Source organism: Nilaparvata lugens, chromosome 3 (assembly GCF_014356525.2).
Source record: "Nilaparvata lugens isolate BPH chromosome 3, ASM1435652v1, whole genome shotgun sequence".
NCBI classification, from domain to species: domain Eukaryota; kingdom Metazoa; phylum Arthropoda; class Insecta; order Hemiptera; family Delphacidae; genus Nilaparvata; species Nilaparvata lugens.
In genome coordinates this window covers 72,935,365-72,956,498 of record NC_052506.1, presented here as the reverse complement: position 1 = coordinate 72,956,498, position 21,134 = coordinate 72,935,365, and the positions used below count along the sequence as shown (strand labels likewise).

At 33.4% G+C, this 21,134-nt stretch overlaps 1 protein-coding gene across 1 annotated transcript in view; it reads right to left on the bottom strand.

Annotated features, from left to right (window-relative positions):
* LOC111055176 (G1/S-specific cyclin-D2) overlaps window positions 1-6,079 on the bottom strand; it is a 32,339-nt gene extending 26,260 nt beyond the window's left edge. Inside the window, exon 1 of the mRNA XM_039424498.1 lies at window positions 5,813-6,079. Coding sequence (XP_039280432.1) covers window positions 5,813-6,016 — 204 coding nt within the window. The 5' untranslated portion in view covers window positions 6,017-6,079. The remainder of the gene's footprint in view (window positions 1-5,812) is intronic.
* Window positions 6,080-21,134: the final 15,055 nt, after the last annotated feature.

Genomic DNA, 21,134 nt, shown 5'->3' with positions numbered 1-21,134 from the left:
TTTTATAAGATTAAGTGGAGGGAAGTCAAAACGACGCCTAATAAAGAGTTTTCTCTTTTTAAATTTGTATTCCCTTTTTTTTCACCTAACCCTTATTTGTCATGGAGTCTATTTCAATATTTAATTTTACTTTTTATACTTTATTCAGTAGTATTGTTAATTTGAATGAATTCACTATTAGAAGAATCTACTTTCATGAAAGCATGAGGGAAGAAATGATCAACGGAGTTTATTGCACTTTGGACACCTGAAATCTTCCTCGGCTACGTCAAAATCATATTATTACTGAGTTGATATTGATAAAAGATTTCACACGTTCCTTCAATTCAATACTATTACAAAATACAAATATTGAACCGCGTTACAATTGTTTGATGGAACATAATGATAACTCGTTTTGTAAGTAGTAGATAATAATCTATTATTTGATCTAAAACCAAAGGTGTGAAGCCGAAACTTGTGGTTGAGTTGCGGTGTACAAAGTTATTGAGTTCGTGATGTATTAAGATAGCCATAGTCTTACCCTAACTTGTTGGAAGATCAAAACGAAATCATGTGTGCATGAGTTGTAGCCGCAATATTTTTTCGCACGCTGAGACCTGAGACCTGAGACCTGAGACCTGACCAAAGAATCAACTACCTGACGGAATTCTCTTCGGTACGACCAGACCTGAGAAAGGCATAGCGATTCTATTTATTTTGCCGTGAATGCCCTTATTTTGATTTTGTTTTTGTCTTTTTCAAGAAAAAGAAGAGGAACATCGGCGAGGAATGCAGCTCAGCAGGTTCTCCCTTTCTCTCACTCCCACTTCTGCAAATTCGCTTCGAATCAGTGGTGATGCAACGTTGAGCATCCATAAGGATGAAGGAATGACGTGAATGCGATAACACAAACTAAAAATACTGAATAAACCTCCTCAATGTTGTTGTTCAAATCCATCATCATATCTGAGTCTCCCACATGAAAATTATAATGAGAAGTAATGCTCAAAGAACCACTTTTATAGGATATTTCTCTCCAGAATTAATGACTCAATAATCAATTTTGTGAGCCTCTTGTTAAACAAATCATGTTTGTTTTATATGAGTCTTAACACACTATGAATTTAGACCATTAACGTTATAATTGATGGTAAGATGACTATAGAATGAGTTGTTTCAAGTCTACTCTGGGGCTGGGGATGTTTAGGCTACACCTGTGTTCAACTCTAGGATCGATTCTCCAACTTCGAAACAATAAATTGTGATCAAGTTTTGAAATGTCTTTGATCTTCAATCTATAATTTGAAATGTTGTAATTATTACGTTTATTGTTTATAGACTACTAACAACCATCCTCACTGATATGAAAAATGATTTTTTATCGTCCTTTCAATCAATTACAGCCTGAAATGTGTTGAGATCTCTAATAGTAATAAATAAGACACCTACTATTCTAATATCGTTCCATACTACATAGAGTTTATGCTTTTACAAAAGCATTTTTTAGTAAATTCAATTGATAAACACGTGTGATTCCCAATATTTCTAACGTGGGTAGTGATCAGAAACCACTTCAGCTATCAGAAGAAAATTTCTATCGTTCAACACCTGTGAGGAATTATTGTATTGAGCAAATATCTCCAAACTATCAATTGAATGAATGAGGAAGCAATGAATGGGAGGTTCATTGACACGTTGCACTGGAATTCACAGGAGTTGGCGGGTTGGCGCACCTGTTAATGCAAATTGGGTTCGATTTTTGAATGAGTGTTCAATGATGCGGGCTTGAAAGTCTGTGTGCATACTTACTTGCTTCAAGGTGTACGGTTATATAGACATATATTGAAAATATATACTATCAAATGTAAAGGATATCAAGTGTTACAAAATATAAAAGTGCGTAGAAGTCCTAATTATATTCAGAGGCGCCACTATTCATCAATCGATAGCACTCTTTGCCATTGCTTTTGTCGCTCTATGATGTCTATACATACAGAATATAAATAAATATGTTTGTATAGTTTATGGTACATCTAATAATCGTGAAAGGTCAAAATCTTCCATTTTTGAGTGTCTTTGGATAAGTCTAATTATGGATTACTATATACATACGTAAAGCTCTACCATACATTACTATACTATACGTACTCGTCTATATTAAGTGTCATAAGTATTTAGAACTAGCAGGTAACCCGTTCTCCGCAAGGGTCTGATTGGAAACTTGACCAACTAAAATCTTGAAGAATTAAAAAAAGGCCTAACCTAACCATCCTTGGTATATCAAGAATCCATATGCAAAATTTCAAGTTAATCAGTTGAGTAGTTCAGACTTGATGATACGTCATTCGTGAATTTCCTATCCCGTACGTATATAAGCCGACTCTTTCCTTTAAGATTATATTGTAGATAAAGGGAATACCTTATTTTGTTCCCATTATGTGTCAACGTTCAAAATCCATGTCAAGTTATTAATCATTTGTATGTAGCCACTGTATTAGATAAAGAGGATGTGACCATTTTGCCAGCTCTACACTGTAGCCTATTTACTTTATTTCAGATCCACTGATTCACTATGTAGTACAGTAAAAGCTTGTAATCTCTCGCGAATTCGGTCTTTTTGTGTCAAAAATGACAATTATCGATTTCGTGATTTTGACGAGGTCATTGACATCCTTATCCATAAGTTACCATTGGATGATTTCTTGAAAAATTAAAACGGCTACATGAATGAGAGTAATGAGTTCGGTTTATCACATGAATAAACAATCCGTCCAAAAAGTGCACGAGACTGTCGAATTTCAATCAATACAGAATACACAATTGATAGTTCTTGGAATGACGAATTGTTTTTTTTTCAAGTAAAATGAGAAATAAGTGTTGAGACCATCATATCAGTCTGTTTATGGGTTCCAATCATTGTACTGAAATGTGATACTGTAATGTCAATTTACGAATTTACTAACTATTAATTTCTAACAGCGGAACCTCGATATAATACATCTCAAGGGATTGCTCAAAAAATGTAACTTACTATTACAAGGTCTGTACTGAATTGGGGTGTACTATATATCAGGGTTGAATATATGGATGTTTCAAGGGACTGCAGAAAAAGTGTATTATAACGGGGAATGTACTATAATGGGATGTACTATATCGAGGTTCCACTGTACCATTATAGGATAAACAATCTATCATCTATAGAATTAGAATTGGACATTACCACTATACTGTAAGTGTGATTAACATAAACAATCTATAGATTGCTTATTTGCCATGATTGTTTATCCTATGCCATTATATTTAATGAAATAATAAGAAGAACTCAACATTGAAATTCTTACTTGTATCGTTTATACAGAGGCAGAAGATTATTTTATATTTGAATGCGGGAGTAAGTTAGAACTGTATAGGCCTATGCATGGATTAAACAATGCGCCTGGATTCGGTTCAAGTATGCTTGTGAAATAAGAGAAATCATTCTGTGGAACAAAATTTCATTCAAAGTTTCGGTGATACAAATGAAACCCCTATCTATATTCCTGAATCTAATCTGAATAATAATTATTTTGCTTTTCATTTCAAATAATTTATTACCAAGACAACAAGGAATCCTCCTTGCCATAATTTTCAAAAATGTGTTGAAATTATTGATTTAAATTAAAATAGTCGGGTTCTTTTGTGTTGTTTTGGAGAATTTAACGTCTATAAAATAAAATAAGAAAGAAGTCGATGGTATATCATTGTAGTAAAGAGATAATTCGGCATGTTGAGAGTTTTAAATAATGATTTTCGAGAAAGTGTTGAAACAAGATCGAGAAAGTGCAGATTGAAACATTTTGAAAATAAATTTAGGATAAAATAATCCTATTCACGATAGATGGGAATATACACTGCCCTATTTTACTTGGGCTTCTATCCTACGATGGGCTTCTCCGCTTTGTTGCCAAGTTCAAAGTGTGAAGCGAATTGCAGATCTTAGGTACCGGTATCTTATACAACAGAAATTGAAAGTGTTTTTATTCTCAGTTGATGTTAAAAAGTGGGTCAGGCAATTTACAAACAAATATATTCACATCCTTGAGGTACAAAACAGGCAACGGATCTACAAAACTAGTGTGCAATGAAACTAATAATTTATGAATGCGCAAATAGTAAACTGCCAGATCGATATAAATCAATATTCGCGAATTGAATTGTATTTGGGTCTCATCATTCATGTGTGATTCATTTCTATGCCGTGTCCCGTAACTTCTATGCTTGTTGTTTATACATTGCCCTACTTTGGTGTCCAATATTCATCGCTAATTTCCAAATCTGCAATTTCATTAGTCTAATTCTAGCGGATGAAAGTGAGTTGGAAACTCCTCAAGTAGTATAGTACTGCAATAAAGTAAATTATCATTTCATTTTTAAGCTCAAACTATGTCCTAGATTCTGATTTTAGAAATTGAAGTAATTAGAGCCACCCAACAGATACTTTTACCTAATTAGGATCTACTTAGTGATCCTGAAGCTGAGTTCGTTAGGTTTTCTGGGAACAAAGCATTATAAACGAGTTTTACTGAAAAGTAAATCTGAACGCGCATTTACACTTAAACAGTAAAGCAGCCGAAGAATAATAATCATCATCAATTTGAAAGGTAGTTATTGCTGTTAGCCCAGCATTACGGCGGCAGCCTTTTAAAACCATGCATGATGTGTCGAGATGCTGGCAGGAAATCTCGATCTACAAACCGAACCGACCAGTTTTTATTTCTCCAAAAACAAAGTAATGGGAGCATTACCGAATCGAAATAAGAACAAAATTACGCCACTCATTGAAATAAATCCTTGAATCGAGCTGGAAGAATTGGGGAGCAATAAAAACGTGGAAGCAATAACTAAACGTAATGATGAGATTGCTAACAATCCAAAATTGCTAAGCAGACACAAATTTCAAAGATGTTTACGTGACTACTAGAAAATGTCTTTGTTGATCATCTTCCAAGTATTGTTGATTTTTTAAATAAAATGATAATCATTCGCGAATTGATCCAGAGCTCAGTTAAAATCCATTCTTTCGGCTTATGACTTATCGAATAGTTTTATTGGAAAATCAATATAATGAGCATATTTTAAATCGCGATCTACTTGTCATTCACTTCAAGTTTCAACTGAAAATGCCTCTGAAACAAATGAAATCGAATACATCTTCATTGGGAGAATATGAAGATCATTGAATAAATACAAACAGATGATGGCCACTGTAAATCAGTATAAATAATAAGTCACACAACATTAATGAATAACAAATGAAAATTTGAATAGTAACTACAACATGAAATAGGTAGTATACCAATACTGAACATGAATCATAAATAACACATTCAGATAACAGGTAACACGATCAATGAAATAACATGATGAGTTTTCGAATTGACTGTGATAAATTCACGTTGTAATGAGTAATCTGGATTTACGATTATAGGTAATTGAGGATAGCTGAAGAAAGTTCAAACCAGCATAGATTTACCACTTATATTATGAAAAGTAGCAAATCTAATGTAGCCGGTGGTAGCCTGGAAAGAGAAAGAGTATGAAAGTTGAAAAGTGAATGTCTAATTAAGTTGGAAATGAATTTCTTGAAGACAATAATGAATGCACTGTTGCAGTCGATTGCTGCAAAACGTTCTATTTATTTGACACAAGGGGGTTGAAAGTTTGTGAAGAGCGGTTGTGGCAAGAGGGAGGTTGTCGCTGAAATAGATATTCAGAGGTCATAATTTTCAAACAGGGTTGAAGTTTCAACAGTGTGGAAGGAAGTGCATAGCATAGCATAGCAATGTCCTACCTCCAACATCCATTCAGCGACAATTTTTCGCATGTGAGGGGTGAGGTCGGTCTGGAAGCGCTGAAAATAGGAGCTGGAAGCAACGTATCGCTCCTCAGTGCGCAACAAGTGCTTGAGCACTCGGTCATCGTTGAGCAGGGTCGGATCGGGGTAAGCTCTGCACTCGCAACTACTGACCGAAGTTTCACAACAGAGCAAGTTCATCCTGTACACACCGCTTCAAGTTCACACTACACAACTGCACTGGCCGAACGTCGGGGCCAGAATGATGAGCGCTCTTCCACTCGGCTCGAAACCAACTTGCCAGCCCATCCCCCTCCACCACTGCCACCACTCATACAAACGAATGAAAGACATTTCTCGGCAGCTTTAAATTCTCACCACCACGAGCGCCAGTGTCGTCACCACCATCTCATCAATGTTTTTTCTCTTCCTCTTTTTCCCCGTTAATTTCGCCTCTCCATGCCTCTTCCTCTCATTTAGCTCTGTTATCGTGCCGAAGGAGCTCAAGAAAAGAGGCCTTGATGGGGGCGCAGCACTTGCTCTGTCTGCGAGCAGCCTCAGTGCCTCACTTTTTCTTCCTTCATCTGTTTTCATACTCCTTCTCCCTAGGGATCGCAACCACTGTCAAATTGTCAGCAGATTCGTCCGACTCACCAATGGAAATTTCAATCGATGACAGATTCCTTGATAAGATCAGGTCAGGTTGTTGGATTGGAGTGCAGTAGAAAAAGGGTAGTTCTGTAGGTGGTTCTGTACATGGTGACATGGTGTTTGGTAGACGAATGAACACTAAAGAAGAAAGTGGTGTAGGAGCTGCTATAGCAGCAGGTAATCAACAGACTAGAAAATGGAAATTACGCACTCTCTACAGCGGGGTACTGCCTCTGCCTCATCATGTCCAACAAGGGAAATTCTGAGTGGAAAACATGGTTTGGAATGATAAATAGGAGTTAGCATCAAACTACAGAGAGTTTTTTCTACTCATCATTGATTTGTATTAATTGATTGTGTTTGTTTGATTCAAAAGCAACTAGAAAAGTTTTGGGAATCAAGAATTTCTTGATTCTATATGCTCTGATGCTGTGATCGATGTATTCCATTCAAGATTCCGAAGTCTATGTTTGAAAATTTATTTGGAACAAGTATTATCATGCCCTCTTTTTAATCATCAAACCAATATTTGCATTTTAACCTGCCTACTCAATGACAGTGTGTGACACAAAGAACTGAATTAAAGTGTTCATTATACTGATTAAACATACTGCAGTGAACGAAATAAAAAAAGAGACAATTGTGATAATTTTCTGCACTAATTATCTTGGTGTTTTTTTAAATTGAACAAGAAATTCAAATCCCGATTCTAATACAAATTGTTCAGAGTATATTTTATTGACATATCGAGAACTATACCTATTGAATTGAGTGACATTCCGTATATCCTCACATGGTGCGTGTTATGCTGTTATCATCTTGTTTTGGAGACTAGAAAGAGTACCAGCCCAATTTCCCAATAAGTCCATGAACATATAATAAAAAAATCCAGATAAAAATTATGAGAATATTTTTCATGAATTGATTGATTTCAGATATTAATAGGCTAATTCTCTGCAACCTACTATATATTGAAAAAACTCTATTATCTTTATATCAGCGGTAAGAAACCAATTCATGGGCAATTATGGTTAACAACATTATTAGGTACAGATGAAGTATTAACCCAAATATAAATAATACATGATATAAGTCAATACATGCACCATTTTTCTACTTTCACTATATTCATAAATTTGCAGCAAAAATTTTATATCCAATCATTCCTATCCATGAAGAAATATTATCTAATAAATTATCAAGATTGAGAACCTCATTTCCTATTCAAGAAATTTGAAACGAATCAAATTCATTATGAGCCTACTGTTTTAATTTTAATCAGTGAAGAAACAAAGTGAACTCCTTTACAAAAATAGATCACCAGAGAAGACTTTATCAGAAACTTAACAATCATTTGGACCTCAAGAAGGTTGAAGAGTCATCAATTTTCGTTGTTATTTAGACTGTTCATTCACTTTCAATGAACTCATTGTATTGAACATATGGCGATTGTTAGTGCATTTGAATAAACGGTATCATCAAATAGCGATAAATATAATTTCAATTCCTTTGTTTATCATCGTCATTCATTAAGTGACATAAGCTTGTATATTTCCTGAGACTAAAGTTCAATTTGATTTGGATCAAATTCGAGAAATTCCTATAATTGAATGGAATAATTTTGAAATTTGAAAGGGTTTCTGTTGAGACGTGTTTTATAGTAGAAGTTAGGTCCCAGTATAACTACAGAATAAATACTGATAAACAGTATAAATAATAGAATACGTGGTGTAGAGAGAAATTTGCAATAACTTGGTATTTATACTTGCAATGCAAGAAATATATATGTTGCAATTTCAGATTGTCAAGATTAAAGTGCGGGTGAGCATTAACTTATTTTTCAAGTTTAAAAAACATAGATTTCTACTTGATCATGTTTTTGAGTTTAGAAAAATATCAAGCTATGTTTAAATGTTCATATGTTTAAATGCTTATATGTTGCGCATTTACAGCGAAACGCAGCTATAGATTTTCATGAAATTTTATAGGTATGTTCCTTTTTGAATCTCGCGTCGAGGTCGACGTATACATAATTTTTTTTTAATTTTGCATTTTAAGGATAATACAAAAGGAAAAGGAGTTTTTCTTCGAACACCAATATTACCGTAAAAATCAGACTATAGAATTATTCATCATAAATCAGCTGCCTAGTGGACTATAATACTACCCGTTCAAAAACATCAAACATCTTGAAAATGTATATTTCCATCAACGTTAGTAGACAGTAACTTGTCTACTAACTTTGTCTTTCCATAAGCTGAGGCCATGATTCTAGTTTGGAGTTTGGAGTTATTGATAAAAAGATTTTTTTTATATTTTTATTTTTTATAATCTGATGATTAAAATTGCAACAAATATTATTGAAAAGAAATTTATTTCTAAAATCATGGAAAGTGAGAAATGAAGTTTGTAGGAAATCAGCATTATGGTAGTTTATTTTGTTAATTTCAACACAGAGTGTTCTCTGATGAGTTGATTGGATTGGCGTATCGACGGCAGCCAGACCTGATAACAGCGCTCACACTCACATTCCGGGACGACACGTCACGGTACGATGGGACAGAAAGCTCTATGTTTATTTAGGATTTTTTCTAGACATTTTAAATTGATAAATTATTATTAATTTTTGAGAAAACATAACAACTCTTCAATGTAACTTACTGAGCGCGAGGTCTACTGTTCACAGAACTAATAGTTTGTAGCTGATCCACGTAAGCAATTCAATGTTTTCCTAAAGCGTAACTTCAGCTTGACTCTTTAAGTTCGACTTTTATTGCCTAGCAACGAAGTACTGGAATCTTGTTTGATTGACTGTTGCATTATTGGTTGTTATAAAGGTGCGTACAGATATACGCGCCGCGAACATGAGCAATTCACTTTTAATCAGCTGATGCCAAGCTTTTTATATCTGTATCTTACCGTTTCCGTAAAAATACAGATATAGTCTGCTGATTAAAAGTGAATTGCTCATGTTCGCGGCGCGTTTCTGTACGCACCTTTAGAATAACAAAAGTCGAACCCAGATAGGTTGAACCTTAAGAATAATTGTTCATTTGTTCATGAATGAGGCCCAAAAAATGTATATTTGTGATATTGTAGAATATTTTGACATGAGCTAATTGTATAATAAATCATCTGGAAGGCTGCTATAACTTGAAAGTTCAGATTCTCTTGACACGTGTAGAAATGACTATAAAACCATACTATCACGAAATTTATCAATCCGATTTATTACTCATTCCAGAAATATCTTCTCTCCACTTTCGATTATTTGAATAAAAGCCTGGTCTAATGAATGATCAACAATATTTTGATTGATTTCACTACTAAAGTTCAAGCTATTTGTACTCTAGTATAGCCTAATGAATAATCACGCGGAAATATGTGACGGTCTCATGCAAGGTTTACTTGCATAAGAGAATACTGTATAGTAAGCCTACATTACTGCATTTGCTCTTCAAATAAATCTCAAAATTACTGTGTGTAGTTTTGACTAGTAAATATAACATAAGAAATTAATTACATGTTGCCTGATGTATTGAAGTTAATTTATTGGAAATGAAAGGAATTATATATGTCCTTATATTTATGTACCTATATGCTATCATATTTTCATTAATCATATAGATATACGGTTCAATATAATGTTGATCACATGATTTATGATGAAATCTCAATGATGGCATTAAAATGAAAGTTATGGATGTAAAAATAAGCATAAACACTATGTTACTACTAGCAATAACAACAATATGGTCATATTTATGTACAGTATGCTGTTTCTCAGGAAACTGCTTATTATAGGAACAGAAACAGGATTTTTTATAAGTATTTGTAGATTTACAATGAAAGCCTGGAACTATAGGCTACAATAAGTATTTGGCTATACGATGATTAGAAAATCTTGTAGCACAACTGAATTCATGTAACGTAAGATTGTAATCCTTTGATGTCATTGATCCTCAAAATTGGTCAACCAAAATTAGACAAAATTTAGAAGCAAATTGTTTGATGGAGATTCTTTTTGCAGAGCCTTGAACCTTCCTTAGCTGCATTGGAATGACTGCGATATAATGACCAATTCATTGGCCTATCCCGGCTCTCATTGAGCAGAATTTAAGTGTGTGAACCGTCTGAGTGCACAGCATTCAAACACGATGAGTCACCAGACAGATGACCCAATGAATAGAGAATAGAGAGTAATGTCCTAATTATCAAATTTGAGCTTCAGGAAGATAATGGCGGGTTCTGGAGAATTTGTAATGGGGGTATCGATACTAACTAAATTGAATGTTTAAATGCGTTTGAATATTACCTATCAGGTTCTAAAGAAGTCTAAAGAGCCTGAGTAAGTAAAAGCATTATTAGACGGTAGATATTTTGTTTTCCAGGATTGAGTCAACCTTTCATGTTCTTATAACATCAGATTTTATGTGTTAATCTGAACAAGTAGCTACTATACTATGGGAAACCCGATATTTCTCTTGTCAATCGGTTCTCTTGTGATTTCATGTGAATCGGTTGAGTGAATCCATTCCACTGTTCAAATATAGAAGTTAATTCAATACATTGTGTGAAGTTGAAACTATCTCATACAGAGAAGTCATATTTGATCGATAATTTATTTTCGGATGAAATTCATCATTAGTGTTATCAGTATTGTGGTCATTACAATATCATTGGAACTGTTATCACAACGCTTTGATGATGAACCACAGATTTGTATTGTTCCACTTCATTTGCTGGCCAAATCATTGAAAATGGTTTTCCCAAAAATCTATAAATACTATAAGAAATATCTTTAAAACCTAAATTCCTAAACATGGATAAATGTATGAATGTATACATACACCGATACCATTAGGGATCAGGTTTATTATTATTCATGTATTGCTTAATGATGATATTGATATTGATTATGATGATAATAATGATGATTATGATAACGATAATAATAATAATAATAATGATTATGATAATGAAAATAATAATAAGAATAATGATAATGAGTTTAAAGATCAGGCTTTTAGTCATAAAATCTCTAATATTTACTGTCACAGGTACCTTATATTTTAGGACACAGTACACAGGCAAAATTCCACACTAATGTGGTGAACTGTATATGTTTTAAATGGCCTTGATTTATTCAGGTCTATGTGGTATAAATAGCTGATTGAATGCATTTGATTAGAACTATATGCCACAGGATTGAATAATTCAAATTCTCTTGGTATTAGGTTGTCTATTATTACATTGTAACGGTCATTTGAAAGGCTGTTAATAGTTCCTCAGCTTTCAGTAAAAGTTTCAAGTCATGAAATGAGTCCAAGTCACAGTCATGAAGTTGCTATAACAGACACAATATTATCATAAATTGATTAAAATGATCAATAATTTGATTAAACAAAGTGATATTGGTTTCTCAATATTATGATGGTATTCCATAATGAAAAGTACCATTATATACTACCTCAATAACTATAATCATATTTGGTTCTGGGACAATCATCCAAATTAGATTTTCTACATAACATTTTTGTCTGAGGTTCACAGTGTAGAATGTGATCTAGATTGTTTTGACATCCAGGATGTCATCTAGATTGTTTATTCTATAATATAATGTATGAATAAATCATTGTGAATTTTGCCAAGTAAAGACTGTGGCTGCAGAGGCATTCAAAGCAGCAGGCCTACATTTGTGAAACATTTCCAAAGTCATAACTGAAATCAAAAGAAGGTTTGAATATGCAGCTACACTATACATTAACGAAATTAAGATTAAAAAGTTTGAATTGGCATTTCTTGATCTTTGAGAAAAAAAAATGAAGTATTATCAATGTTATAGGATTCAAGTTCATGAAGCAGCTGGAAAAGCATGAAACAGAATAGAAGGAAAAGAATAGAATTAGATATTGAGATATTACCAGCTCAAAAAACACGGATTCTCTCTTGAAGACTGCTCACTGTTGCTACTGCCCAGCCCAGCAGCAATTGTTCAGCTTCACATTCAAATAATCAACTATACAAAAACATAATTCAGAAGTTTCTTGACTAGTGTTTTGTAATAAATATTTCGAAAGATATTCTATTTTCCGCCTCTATTTTCATAGATAACGCAAAGGAATTGAAATAGTTGATAGTGCTGCAGGCATGAGCAAATTATTTGCTTTCATCCTTGAAATCTGAAGCCACAATCAGAGAATGCTAGAACTTCAAATGAAGAAATTCTATTGATTACATTCTTATCTGCTGAGAAAATCTTGAATTCTGTAATAAGGAAATAGATAAACTCTATTTTATATGTCGTGGGAAGGGTTAAGACTTCAATGCAGTATGACTATCCAATAGTTGTCTCCATTAATAAATAAACGAACAAATGAATGCTTGTATTTCAATGTAATAAAAGTCATGGGAACATCAAATATCTTCGATACTTGAGAGAGACTCACATTATGAAATATCTCTCTTCATGTGATGAAGTAATGTATCTTAATACAGTAGTGATTATCAATGTTAGCAATTATTCATAATCGTAGAGTGATTCATTTAAAGTGGACATTTTCATGAAATAGAAAATTTTCTATATCTACAATCTCCAGCGCTTTTGACTGGTCTCTATAAAAATCATAATTTTCTAATAATATAGCAATATGCCTCTTACTCATTTGCTAACACTGTTTTCATGCTTTATCCATGGTAAACAAGACGATACTGTCTTTATCATGCTAACTCTCTTGTTCTTTACTTCTTAATTCCAAAGTATTTCTTTCTTCTAAACAATTAATAACACAAATGATGGATTTCTGATAGCCATGAATTTTTCTGCTAGAATTTTCGATAGTACAGTAGCCTACATTTTTCTCACTCTTTAAGATACTTGACTCATAACTTATAACTGTACACCAACCAACAAGTAGGAATTCCGAGGAATGCACAAATTTACGATTCAATGGAAGAAGAACAAAGTATTCTTTTACTATGGAATATTCTCATCAGAAAAAATCCATATTAAATCGTATTTTGTGTATGATGGGAAACTTCTTATTCCCATGAACTGCAAATTGTTAGCTTCTTCTCACTGAGCAAATCAAGAGCGAAAAGTCCGTTGTGCAAAAATGAACGGGAATTTTCAAGCACTTTGTTGTCCTGGTTTCCAAATAAGATTATCAGGTTATGAGAATGAATAAAGGAAAGCCCACCCATACGAGGTCAATCACTTGGAAGTATATAGTTTCACAGGCAACCAACCTGACTCAAGTCTTGTGAGAAGCGACATGCATCCAAGGGTTTTAGCTCGCATCTTATGGAAACCTGTGTTGCTTCTTATGCAGACCATGGGTCACATCACAAGCTCAAAATACACTAATAAGTTTCTCAGCCCTCCTATTGCAAGGAATCAACTTGAAGACCTATAAAACACATAGGCAAAATAGAATCTGGAGAAGTAAGACATTGAACATGCTACAAACAAAATGAGAGATTCATTCAGTTTTACAAAGATAAATAATGAATCAAGTTGCTGATTTCATGATTACCAATTGAAATTAAATCATTACAATTAATTATGAGATTGATCTTTCGGTACAAAATTAAATTTCATTACTTACAGAAGCCAAACTTTTTCTCAATCATACTTCTATGCTAATTCATGAAACTAACACTTTTTCAACCCTCTCATTTCTTAGAACAGAGCGTCTTAAAAGAGTGATCCAATGTGAAATCAATATCCAGAAAACAAAAGCAAGAAACAAATAAAAAAATGCCTGAGAAAACTCAGCTCATCTACAGTACTGGTAGCTGGTAGTCAACCACTATCCACTGTATGAGATTTCAACAGAATATCCATCCATTGAGTGGCATTAGGAATGCGGGCTTTCATGTGCTGCTCAGTAACCGCACTGCGATCTGTTCAATGAGAGCAGACAACAGACAATCTTGCAGCCACGCATTTCACAAAGAATCTCAGCAGAAATTTGTAAAGCAGCTCACCGAATAGCCCGCATAACTTGGGCACCAAAGAAGCAGTGGACTTTTTCAAAACCAAATAACATCTTAATGACAGCATTGAGCTGCATAACGGTTCATTTCTTCTGCACGCCTACCCTGATTTCCAAGTTGAACTGAATTCATTGAATAATGATGTTTTTTCAAAATAATTCTGCAGTTTATTGCAGTAGGCTATCCACTTGCAACCGTGCATTTCTGACCACAAAAAATATTTCGTTGACTGTATTACCACTATGATTTTGTTTTAGTTGACATTTCCTCGTTTTCTTAACACTTCTTGTTCTATTTATACTATTGTTTATTTTTTTTAAAGAAACAACTTCAAAGAGAGAAACCATAAACCAGTGTTATTTTCCTTTAATACTTTCATTTGAATGATCCATAGTTTATTGCAGAATATGTAAGATAAATACTATTACAACTTCTGGAAGTTCATCAAAATCTTGTAAATACAAGTGAAAAGAATAACACTTGAGTTTTTCTCAAGGTATGAGATATTCAGATATTTAAAAAAAAATAGAGAATAAAAGTAATTGTAAAATAGTAAAAAAATGTTTGGTTTCGATAAATTAATATGAACATATTATATACAACATAACTATTCCATTTCATTCAACATCAAATCAGATGCAATTCATGACAGTTAGCATAATCTCGACTAGCATTTCCACCCGCATAAGGATATTTATCACATAACTGAAAAAAATCGTGAATGAAACGATTCGGACTGTTTTTGGGTGGTGGAATGGAGAGGAGTAGAATTCAAATGAGTTCGATGAATTCTCATCTACTGAGATATGTGGCATAAAATATAGAGCTTGTCAAGATTATGTAAATTATTACTTGGTAGCGCAAGGGCTGGCCCATGCTTATCGTGTCAAAATGCATCATAAAAGTTTTCGAGTATAAATTTCGAACCTTCCATTGCACAAATGAATATTTATGAAAATTTCACAGTAGAAATATTTGCTTGACTAGATGAACTTGCCAAAGTTGTCTGTTGATTTGTGAACTCTGTAAAATAAAGAACTGTCAGTATTTCAGGTTGAATGCTCTCTGAAGTGATTTCTTTTTTTTTGTTTATTCTCTGAGTCTGAGACTTGAATGTGAATGCGAAATATTTGGTAACAATCAGGAAAGGTGAAGGCAGGAATTCTCTAGGGGCAGGGGTCTCTAAGCAGTTGATAAGTACCTAATAATGTGGATTACACCACATAGCATTGTGGTTATACTCATAAAAATGTACAATATATTCGATTGAGCAACTCTTAATAAGTACTAATTGTATTGCAATAATAGCATAGGACATGTAAATCAATAGTAAGCTAGAAGAAGTTAACCACGAGCCTCATGATTCTATATCTTCTCTGGGATTATAGGTTCAGGCAGAGAAAATCTATACAGAAAACTTATTAAGATTATTTATTGTATGGTTCAAGTAACACTTGGAATTCTCCAGTAACAAATAGGATACCACATAAGTTAGTTCTGGTAAGAGATGCTGCCTTTGTTACTGGTAACGGTATAGGATACACTTTTTTTAGTTGTCTCCAGAATGGAATTAGCAGAAGCAGAGTATTTATATTGTCCATTGCCATTGTGAATGAGCATAGTTTTGTCTATTTTAGAGGTTTCAATATCATTGTCAGTACTTCTATTGATTTATCAGCCGACTTCTTCAGTTTTTGAGGCATTCAAGGATTTTCTTTAACAGCTGGGGATCATCGGGCAATTGTAATAGTTGGAGGTTATTCACACCATTATTCACACTATTAGTTCTAATAAAGGTATTTATAATGATTCGCAGAAAAACCATGCATGAAACTAAAATAATAAATTCATATCTCAAAGTGTAAATTCATAATAACTTTTCACATATCCCTCAAACAGATTCACTCAAATAGCTAATAGCTAGAGGGATTAAAATAAATAATGTATTGAAATTGTAATTTGAAATTTGAAATATAAGTTGACCAGTCGGTAAAAAAGGGGAAATTTTAAATATGTTGTTAGTTCTATTCGTATAGAATTAAGTTATTTGGTTCGATGGCTATGCAATTAGCATATTCAACTAAATCGTAGGTCAAGTGACAATTATAGTTACAGTTATAAATACTATAAATTTAATTTACTGTGGTATAAACTCGTGTAAATTGAGAATTTCGTATGAATTATTGGCTATGTATTATTTATTATATTGATGCCAGTCGCCAATTGAACACAGCCGATATAATCCAGGAACTATTACGTTGTTCGTCCTTGCGAATTATTAAAGCTCCAAAGTGATTCTTGATCCAGACATCCTTGAAACTCTTGAGCCAATCTTTAAAAATATCGAAAGATCTTCATTGAACAAAGTAAATGATGGGCGACTCCATTATAGTCTTTTTGTAAGAGCACGATGCATATGGGCCACAAGTGTGTTGCTGTTGCTACTAAGTGAAACATAAATACAAAAATAGAACAACTGTAGCAGCCAGCATAATATCAGAGTACAGTTGTGGTTGTAACTACTCTTGTTCATTGCTCAATAACGACATACGAGTACGAATGAATTGGAAGAAGGGAAAGCCATACTTTTTACTTTATAGAGGCGACAAACTAGAGAGAATAACATGTGTCGACATCGTTTTTCGTTGCAGTTGAAAGACGAGCGATGTATCGTGTCATACTTCCATTTTGTCTTCTCTTGTGAACCAAGGAGAGGGGTTGGGGACACCATGAAAGAGGATGGGATAGGGGTAATGTAATGTAATGTAATGTAGGCAATAAAAATGTAACTGAGTAATGTAATGTAATGTTGGCAATGAAAATGAGTTTGAAGTTATATTCACCATAGTAAAAGTTGGTGGAATTGGTGAAATCTTTCGGATATTGTTGTATGATTATTTTGGAGCTTCCAGATGGCTGAATTGATCCGATATCCTCGACATTATTGGAATTACCGACGATTTCTTGAAAATCGATATATTTTTGCCGTCATCTTGTTTTTTTCATGATGACAAATATTTTTAATATTGCCATCATGGATATTCTCTTTCTACACATCATTACAAAGAGATTGATACCATTCCCAAGTCTGTACCTTCAAGGAGTCATGAGTTACACGGTTTTCTAATTGTTGGGATTCGCATTTGGTGGAAAAAGCATGTTTTCCGCTACAAACAGTACTTTTTACTCTTTCTCCAATGACGCTCAAGCAGTAAAATATGAACTTAGACTCTCTTAGAGAATTATGAACTTGGAGACACTACAGTCTCCAACCAGATGTCATTTTGAAGCTTTGGAAATATTTTACAACACTGTGCCAATAATACTAGTGTTTGTCTACTGCGAATACATATACAGAGTGGAAAGTAAATTATTGTCCCCGAAAAATGTATGTTTCAAGTTTTTGAAGTTGAATAAATAATGGAAAGAGTTGTAGAAATGAGATGATTCTCTCAAACATCATTGTTTGGTTAATTCTAAACACTTTGGTGGTAAAACCAATCCGATATCTCTCATAATAGCTGAATAACAAGCGATATAAAAATTGCTGCCATCCGCCATCTTATATTTTTCAATGATCTCGAATATTTTCGTTTTTTCTATCGTCAATATTCTTATTCGTCTTGTTGTAACGAAGAGATTGAGACCATTTGCAAGTCTCTATCTTAAAGTAGTCATGAAAAAACGATTTTATAGTTCTAGCTTGTTACCTCATGCGTATGGAAAAACACACCAGAAATCATGCAGGGTATTCTTTGGAGGGCGCTGGAGAACTCATTTTTTGACGTACTGCGCATGTAGATAAATCGTTTCAAATTTGAAAAAACGCTCTAAATTTCATAGATTTGAAATTCCTCTGTATCTCTTGCACAAAAAAAGTTATAATGGAATGAAATTTGAACAAATTTAGAAAAAAAGTTTTTTTTTGGGCTTTTGAAGGTTATAACTAAAAAAATAGTTGTACAGGAAAATTTTATGAAACAAAAATTGTAGAAGAAGATTTTAAAAATATTTTCGTCTAAAAAACGGTTCAATATCTTGAACGGTTATTGAAATACAAGCGATATAGCAAAACCCTGAAAATTTTGGCGGCCATCTTGTTTCCGAGGTCTTTGCCTGTGATTTCGACTTATCATCATCATCAGGATCCTTATTATGCCAGACCTAACGAAAGAATTGAGACGGCTGTTACTCGAAAATGACAACGGAGTGCCTTATTCATGAAATTTGCGCCCGGACTATCTCATAAATATTCTTGTTAATCATAATCATTATTGATTTATTATTCATAATACATGGTTTATTTCATGAATGCATATTATTTTATACTTGTTATTCTTATTCTTGTTGAACATCACTACATTAATACATGGTTTATTTTTGTTATCCCATTTTATTTTAAATTAATTGTTGGAATGCTTGAAGATTATTGATTCTGCCTATATTGATAGGGTATGTTACTGCATTTATCTCTGCCAGTAAAGTTGATATTTATATTAGTATGCCCAACTTGTGAAGAGCAGAATAATTATAGTCTTGTTGGTCTTGAAAATTTGAATGCTGCATTTCAAATGGTGTTCAAATCCAATCGGAAGTATCAACATATTCCGTTTGTGTTCTTAGTTTGAATTGTGATTACTTTCCAACAATTATCATCAACTTTGAAGATAAAATGATAATGATTCGAATATGCTAAACAAATGGTTCTACACTAAACATGATAATTATATAGTTTGAGGATAAACTATTGAATATAATATAATATGAATAGCTCGTATAGGTAGTAGTTATTCATAGAGAATACATTTAGTGCGAGATAAAATAAAACGGGGGAGATAACAAACATGGAAATGAATGGAGGAGGTAGTGGGCTCATTCTTTATTGTAGCTAGCGCCTTCCGGAAATGTGTTTGCTCTTGCAATCACTGTTTACCGGAAGTTCAGAAGAAGAGATTTTTACGTCTTTGATGTTGACCTTATTAGAGTAACAATACCTAATTGATAAAATAAGACATTAAGAACCCTAATAATGAAATCATTCATTCAATTTTTCATCTGCTCTATTACCTGCATTTGAATTTAGGGAATGATTTCAATATCTTTTCCTAATCAATCCATATAGAAAGGATATATTATATTTCAGTAAAGGTACCAATTTTTTCACTTAGTAAGATGTCACAGAATAAGAAAAGTATACCAAGTACTCAATAGTTGAAAAATCTGGTGTGGCGCACTCACACAACTTTCCTTGCCGTTATGAAAATTGATCACCTGACGCTAGTGTAAACGCGCATCTCAAGTCAAAGATCTGAGCCTGCTGGTGACAGGTCAATAACGCTGGATACACACGAGATCTGCTATCTCTTCATAGTGAATTGTTACTTGACATTAATTGAAGAGATGTCCATGCTCAATCGTTTCCACTTGAAATTTTTTGTTTAAATTATATCTGAGACCTGATAATTGCAAATCTAAAATCAAACTTTGCATAGATGGGGCGGAGCTCCTGAAATTTTTACAGATATGAGACTTGTGGTAGTTGATATAGCTCATTGATGACTATTTTAGGTATAAATTTGATCAAAATCGTTTGAGCCATTTTCGAGAAAATCGCGAAAAACCCTGTTTTTGACAACATTTCCGCTATTTTGGCGGCCATCTTGTTTCCGAGGTCTTTGCCTGTGATTTCGACTTATCATCATCATCAGGATCCTTATTATGCCAGACCTAACGAAAGAATTGAGACATCTTCCACGGCTGTTACTCAAAAATGAACACGGAGTGCCTTATTCATGCCATTTGCGCCCGGACTATCTCATAAATATTCTTATGTTAATCATAATCATTATTGATTTATTATTCATAATACATGGTTTATTTAATGAATGCATATTATTTTATACTTATTATTATTATTCTTGTTAAACATCATTACATTAATACATGGTTTATTTTTGTTATCCCATGCTATTTTAAATTAATTGTTGGAATGCTTGAAGATTATTGATTCTGCCTATATTGATAGGGTATGTTACTGCCTTTATCTATGCCAGTAAAGTTGATATTATTTATATTAGTATGCCCAACTTGTGAAGAGCAGAATAATTATAGTCTTGTTGGTCTTGAAAATTTGAATGCTGCATTTCAAATGGTGTTCAAATCCAATCGGAAGTATCAACATATTCCGTTTGTGTTCTTAGTTTGAATTGTGATTACTTTCCAACAATTATCATCAACTTTGAAGATAAAATGATAATGATTCGAATATGCTAAACAAATGGTTCTACACTAAACATGATAATTATATAGTTTGAGGATAAACTATTGAATATAATATAATATGAATAGCTCGTATAGGTAGTAGTTATTCATAGAGAATACATTTAGTGCGAGATAAAATAAAACGGGGGAGATAACAAACATGGAAATGAATGGAGGAGGTAGTGGGCTCATTCTTTATTGTAGCTAGCGCCTTCCGGAAATGTGTTTGCTCTTGCAATCACTGTTTACCGGAAGTTCAGAAGAAGAGATTTTTACGTCTTTGATGTTGACCTTATTAGAGTAACAATACCTAATTGATAAAATAAGACATTAAGAACCCTAATAATGAAATCATTCATTCAATTTTTCATCTGCTCTATTACCTGCATTTGAATTTAGGGAATGATTT